General features: G+C 50.3%; 1 protein-coding gene across 1 annotated transcript in view; it reads right to left on the bottom strand.

The window, feature by feature from the left end:
* Nucleotides 1-691: 691 nt before the first annotated feature.
* nectin1b (nectin cell adhesion molecule 1b) overlaps nucleotides 692-7,388 on the bottom strand; it is an 87,642-nt gene continuing 80,945 nt past the window's right edge. The window contains exon 5 of the mRNA XM_065000649.1: nucleotides 692-1,291. Coding sequence (XP_064856721.1) covers nucleotides 786-1,291 — 506 coding nt within the window. The 3' untranslated portion in view covers nucleotides 692-785. The remainder of the gene's footprint in view (nucleotides 1,292-7,388) is intronic.

Raw genomic sequence — 7,388 nt, 5'->3', positions numbered from 1 at the left:
GGTGGTGGTGGTGATAGTAGTGGTGGTGGTGGTAGTGGTGGTAGTAGTGGTGGTGGTGGTGATAGTAGTGGTAGTGGTGGTAGTAGTGGTGGTGGTGGTGGTAGTAGTGGTGGTAGTGGTGGTGGGGGTAATAGTGGTAGTAGTGGTGGTGGTGGTGGTAGTAGTGGTGGTAGCGGTAGTGGCGGTAGTAGTGGTAGTAGTGGTGGTGGTAGCAGTAGTGGTGGTAGCGGTAGTGGTGGGGGTGATAGTGGTGGTGGTAGGGGTGGTGGTAGTAGTAGTATTAGTGGTGGTGTGGTGGTAGTGGTGGTGGTATTATTGGTGGTAGTGATGGTAGTGGTGGTGGTGGAAGTAGGGGTGGTAGTAGTGGAATTAGGGGTGGTGGTGGTAGTGGTGGTAGTAGTGGTGGTGGTGGTAGTAGTGGTAGTGGTGGTAGTGTGTGGTGTGGTGGTAGTGGTAGTGGTGGTGTGGTGGTAGTAGTGGTGGTAGTGGTGGTGGTGGAAGTAGGGGTGGTAGTGGTGGAAGTAGGGGTGGTGGTGGAAGTAGGGGTGGTAGTGGTGGTGGTGGAAGTAGGGGTGGTAGTGGTGGAAGTAGGGGTGGTGGTGTGGTGGTAGTAGTGATGGTAGGGGTGGTGGTGGTAGGGGTGGTGTGGTGGTAATAGTGGGGGTAGTAGTGGTGGTGGTAGGGGTGGTGGTGTGGTGGTAGTAGTGATGGTAGTGGTGGTGCTAGTGCGATGGTAGGAGGGTGAGACGGGAGCTTGGTTGGTTTGGTTTGGTTGCTTGTTGCCCCTACACATACCACTCTTTCTTTGAAATGACAGAGCCATCGGTTTGGGACACCATATCATCGGCTATCTCCGGCCCGGGGTTGTACTGGAAAGCGAGAGTCCGTTCATCATAATCTTGACTCTCTCCTTCGTCCACTGTGAAATAGGGCCTCTTCAAGTCCTCCGCGTCTCCGTCAAAATCACGCTCGCTCGCCTCGAACCCTCCGGTCACAGCGATCTGGGTAGGCTTCTTCTCGTCATCTGAGTCGTCTGGGTACTGCAGGTTGTTGGGGATGGGAGGGTGGGCTGGCAGGCCCCCGGCCTTGCTGTAGCCGTTCCCAAACACCTGTTTCTTGGTGCTGTAGTCGCCCTTGAAGGTGCGCTGGCGGCGGCGCAGGAACACAAAGAGCAGGGTGGCGGCCGCCGCTAACAGGACGACCCCGCCCACGGCGCCCCCGATGACGGCACCCGCATTGTGCTGCTCCTGCGGGATCTCACGGCCCCCAGGTGGCGGGTTGTTAGGGAATTCTGGGTAGGAAAAGACAGATGGAAGGGGTGTGTCAGTGCTCAGGTGGGAGGAGGAGGAGGGAGTGTGCTTAGTGTGCAGGTGCTCTGTTTTGGGAAGGAAGGAAGGAAGGAAGGAAGACAGGGAAGGATAAGCAAAGGGAACAGGAAGGACCCCCCCACACACCCCCACCCCATGCCCCCGGAAGCGCACCAACGACGGACCCCCCCACCCACTGCAAAGCAAGCTTTAGTGATCGCCATCCACATGTGACTCTCAAAAGAGAAAGGCAGAAACACACACTGCCAGTCTCACACACCACACACTGCCAGTCTGTAACACACCACACACTGCCAGTCTCACACACCACACACTGCCAGTCTCACACACCACATACTGCCAGTCTGTAACACACCACACACTGCCAGTCTCACACACCACATACTGCCAGTCTCACACACCACATACTGCCAGTCTGTAACACACCACACACTGCCAGTCTCACACACCACATACTGCCAGTCTGTAACACACCACACACTGCCAGTCTCACACACCACACACTGCCAGTCTCACACACCACACACTGCCAGTCTCACACACCACACACTGCCAGTCTCACACACCACACACTGCCAGTCTCAACACACCACAGTCACACACCACATACTGCAGTCTGTAACAAACAACTGAGAATGCAGACACAGAGCACTACTTCTGAACCAGGGCAACACCACACACTGCCAGTCTATACTGCCAGTCTGTAACACACCACATACTGCCAGTCTGTATTTGGGAACACATTGGTCTCACACAAACCCACACTGCCAGTCTCACACACCACACACTGCCAGTCTCACACACCACATACTGCCAGTCTCACACACCACACACTGCCAGTCTGTAACACACCACACACTGCCAGTCTCACACACCACACACTGCCAGTCTCACACACCACACACTGCCAGTCTCACACACCACATACTGCCAGTCTGTAACACACCACACACTACCAGTCTAATAAACAAGAGAATGCAGACACAGAGCACTACTTTTGACCAGGGCAACATAAGTGGACTATATGAGGAATACCGTGCCATTTGGGAACACGTGATTGGTGTCTAGACAAACCCCTTGTCTAATAGGAGCAGGATGGCCTTGTCTAACAGGAACACGATGGCCTTGTCTAACAGGAACAGGAACAGGATGGCCTTGTCTAACAGGAACAGGAACAGGACGGCCTAGTCTAACAGGAACAGGAATAGGAACAGGATGGCCTTGTCTAACAGGAACAGGAATAGGATGGCCTTGTCTAACAGGAACAGGAACAGGATGGCCTTGTCTAACAGGAATAGGATGGCCTTGTCTAACAGGAACAGGAACAGGATGGTCTTGTCTAACAGGAACAGGATGGCCTAGTCTAACAGGAACAGGATGGCCTTGTCTAACAGGAACAGGAACAGGATGGCCTTGTCTAACAGGAACAGGATGGCCTTGTCTAACAGGAACAGGATGGTCTTGTCTAACAGGAACAGGAACAGGATGGCCTTGTCTAACAGGAACAGGATGGTCTTGTCTAACAGGAACAGGATGGTCTTGTCTAACAGGAACAGGATGGTCTTGTCTAACAGGAACAGGATGGTCTTGTCTAACAGGAATAGGATGGTCTTGTCTAATAGGAGCAGGATGGCCTAGTCTAACAGGAACAGGATGGCCTAGTCTAACAGGAACAGGAACAGGATGGTCTTGTCTAACAGGAACAGGGTGGTCTTGTCTAACAGGAACAGGATGGCCTTGCCTAACAGGAGCAGGATGGTCTTGTCTAACACGAACAGGGTGGTCTTGTCTAACAGGATCAGGATAGGTTTGTGCCACAGACAGACAGCAGATAATCACAGTTGCAGGCTGAACACTATGGGAGGGCAGAGGGAGAAGAGGGAGAAGTGGGAGGGAGGAAGAGATAGGAGGGGGAGGAGTAAAGAACAGGGGGAGGAAGAGGAGGGAGAGACAGGAGGGTGGGAGAGGAGGGAGAGGAGGGGGGGGACAGGAGGGAGAGGAGTAAAGAACAGGGGGAGGAAGAGGAGGGAGAGACAGGAGGGTGGGAGAGGAGGGAGGGAGGGAGGGACAGGAGGGAGAGGAGTAAAGAACAGGGGGAGGAAGAGGAGGGAGAGACAGGATGGTGGGAGAGGAGGGAGAGGAAGGAGTGACAGGACAATGACTCTATTCTCATTATCTAAGGCTTCTTGTTATAGTCCAACCACAAGCCTGAATAATACTACCTATAATCACCTATAGTGGATGAAATGCTATCTAAACGACAACCAACTTAGAAATGTTTCAGAGTACTTTGATGCCGACTACGCCACCCAATTTTCCCCCCTCCTAATTCACATCTCGCTCTCTTTCCTTCTCTCCCTGTCTCTCCCACTCCTCTCTCAGGATATGTGACCGACCAGCTCGATTCGTTTGAAATTGTGTTTTTGACATTGGATAAAAGTACAGACTCTGAGCTAGGAAATGATGTATCATACACTACAGTTGAGGAACAATGGGAAAGTAATTCTGCTTTTAAAGTTGATCAACTAGAAACTCCACATTTGAATGTTTTGGTATCTAGTGAAGAGCTCCTTTTTGTCTACACCCATTCAGCATCGTTACCACCCTCTTCAGCCTTAGACCCACCCATTCAGCATCGTTACCACCCTCTTCAGCCTTAGACCACACCCATTCAGCATCGTTACCACCCTCTTCAGCCTTAGACCACACCCATTCAGCATCGTTACCACCCTCTTCAGCCTTAGACCACACCCATTCAGCATCGTTACCACCCTCTTCAGCCTTAGACCCACCCATTCAGCATCGTTACCACCCTCTTCAGCCTTAGACCACACCCATTCAGCATCGTTACCACCCTCTTCAGCCTTAGACCACACCCATTCAGCATCGTTACCACCCTCTTCAGCCTTAGACCACACCCATTCAGCATTGTTTACCACCCTCTTCAGCCTTAGACCACACCCATTCAGCATCGTTACCACCCTCTTCAGCCTTAGACCACACCCATTCAGCATCGTTACCACCCTCTTCAGCCTTAGACCACACCCATTCAGCATTGTTACCACCCTTCAGCCTTAGACCCACCCATTCAGCATCCCACCCTCTTCAGCCTTAGACCACACCCATTCAGCCTTCAGACCACACCCATTCAGCATCGTTACCACCCTCTCTTCAGCCTTAGACCACACCCATTCAGCATCGTTACCACCCTCTTCAGCCTTAGACCACACCCATTCAGCATCGTTACCACCCTCTTCAGCCTTAGACCACACCCATTCAGCATCGTTACCACCCTCTTCAGCCTTAGACCACACCCATTCAGCATCGTTACCACCCTCTTCAGCCTTAGACCACACCCATTCAGCATCAGCATTACCACCCTCTTCAGCCTTAGACCACACCCATTCAGCATCGTTACCACCCTCTTCAGCCTTAGACCACACCCATTCAGCATCGTTACCACCCTCTTCAGCCTTAGACCACACCCATTCAGCATCGTTACCACCCTCTTCAGCCTTAGACCACACCCATTCAGCATCGTTACCACCCTCTTCAGCCTTAGACCACACCCATTCAGCATCGTTACCACCCTCTTCAGCCTTAGACCACACCCATTCAGCATCCCATTCAGCATCCCATTCACATCACCCTCTTCAGCCTTAGACCACATTCCCATTCAGCCTTAGACCCACCCATTCAGCATCGTTACCACCCTCTTCAGCCTTAGACCACACCCATTCAGCATCGTTTCAGCCACCCACCCATCTTCAGCCTTAGACCACACCCATTCAGCATCGTTACCACCCTCTTCAGCCTTAGACCCACCCATTCAGCATCGTTACCACCCTCCAGCCTTAGACCCACCCATTCAGCCTTAGACCCACCCATTCAGCATCGTTACCACCCTCTTCAGCCTTAGACCCACCCATTCAGCATCGTTACCACCCTCTTCAGCCTTAGACCCACCCATTCAGCTTCGTTACCACCCTCTTCAGCCTTAGACCCACCCATTCAGCGTCGTTACCACCCTCTTCAGCCTTAGACCCATTCCATCATTCAGCCTTAGACCACACCCATTCAGCATTACCACCCTCTTCAGCCTTAGACCCACCCATTCAGCGTCGTTACCACCCTCTTCAGCCTTAGACCCACCCATTCAGCATCGTTACCACCCTCTTCAGCCTTAGACCCACCCATTCAGCGTCGTTACCACCCTCTTCAGCCTTAGACCCACCCATTCAGCATCGTTACCACCCTCTTCAGCCTTAGACCACACCCATTCAGCATCGTTACCACCCTCTTCAGCCTTAGACCACACCCATTCAGCATCGTTACCACCCTCTTCAGCCTTAGACCACACCCATTCAGCATCGTTACCACCCTCTTCAGCCTTAGACCCACCCATTCAGCGCCGTTACCACCCTCTTCAGCCTTAGACCCACCCATTCAGCATCGTTACCACCCACACCCATCTTCCACCCTCTTCAGCCTTAGACCCACCCATTCAGCATCGTTACCACCCTCTTCAGCCTTAGACCCACCCATTCAGCATCGTTACCACCCTCGTTACCACCCTCTTCAGCCTTAGACCCACCCATTCAGCATCGTTACCACCCTCTTCAGCCTTAGACCCACCCATTCAGCGTCGTTACCACCCTCTTCAGCCTTAGACCCACCCATTCAGCATCGTTACCACCCTCTTCAGCCTTAGACCCACCCATTCAGCATCGTTACCACCCTCTTCAGCCTTAGACCCACCCATTCAGCATCGTTACCACCAGCCTTAGACCACACCCATTCAGCATCGTTACCACCCTCTTCAGCCTTAGACCCACCCATTCAGCGTCGTTACCACCCTCTTCAGCCTTAGACCCACCCATTCAGCATCGTTACCACCCTCTTCAGCCTTAGACCCACCCATTCAGCATCGTTACCACCCTCTTCAGCTTTCACATGTATGACATCAGCATATAGCTGACAACGTGTTAACTTTAGGTAATTTGTATTCATTATTACAGGAAAAATAAACTCACAACAAGATCATTCCTTATAAGTTAGTGAAAAGCTAATTACTGAAAATAGCTTACGGTTGTGAATGTGATTAAAAACAAGCTAAATATTCTACTGGAGTATTTTAGAATCTGGTCACCGTCTTGTTGTCCTAACGTTATATCCTAATTTGACTTTTGTGCAGTTAACTAAACAATGAACCATAATCCCAACTCATGACGTTACTATCCTGCATGAATCTGCAGGTAGCTAACCAACCAGGTTCAACGGTAGCTAGCTAGCTAACATCAGGCTATGACTATCAATGCAAATGGCTCCGAGATACAAATAATCTAATAATATAACTACACAGATCCATACACGTAATGTTAGCTAGCGAGCCACCAAGCTGATGTCAGTGACAGAGAGGGTGAAGTGTTTGTCCATGTATACAGGTAGAAAAATCAAGCTAGCAACATTTTCAGATTTCTCATTTTGTCAGAATGTCATTTTCATTGGAAGTGAAAGCTTCAGCTAATAGTAAGCTTTAACTTCCAATAAAAATGTAGTTCTGACTAAATTTGAAATGTATAATATCTGAAAATGTTGCTAGCTCGATTTTTCTACCCGTATACATGGATCAACACTTCTCCCTCTCTGCCACGGTTGCCCTTAGTTTGAAGATGTAATCCAGAGACAGGTGTTTATACAACAGCCTTCTGTGTGTTCTCTATTCGACTCCCTCTGCATATTTGCAATAAAATGCCAGAATTCTCTCCTCTCTCATACCTGCTTCCACCAGGCATTCTACTAATTTAAAAACTGTGTCCTCCAGAAAGTAAAGAGCAACATCAGGAAAAATAAAGAAAAGGAATCTCAGTGTCTAGTCTAGTAAAAGGATAAAGGAACCTCAGTGTCTAGTCTACTAAAAGGATAAAGGAATCTCAGTGTCTAGTCTAGTAAAAGGATAAAGGAATCTCAGTGTCTAGTCTAGTAAAAGGATAAAGGAATCTCAGTGTCTAGTCTAGTAAAAGGATAAAGGAATCTCAGTGTCTAGTCTAGTAAAAGGAT

The sequence above is a fragment of the Oncorhynchus nerka genome, linkage group LG14, assembly GCF_034236695.1.
Source record: "Oncorhynchus nerka isolate Pitt River linkage group LG14, Oner_Uvic_2.0, whole genome shotgun sequence".
Classification (NCBI taxonomy): domain Eukaryota; kingdom Metazoa; phylum Chordata; class Actinopteri; order Salmoniformes; family Salmonidae; genus Oncorhynchus; species Oncorhynchus nerka.
Note: the sequence above shows the minus strand (reverse complement) of the source record. Positions and strands in the feature narration are given on the sequence as shown.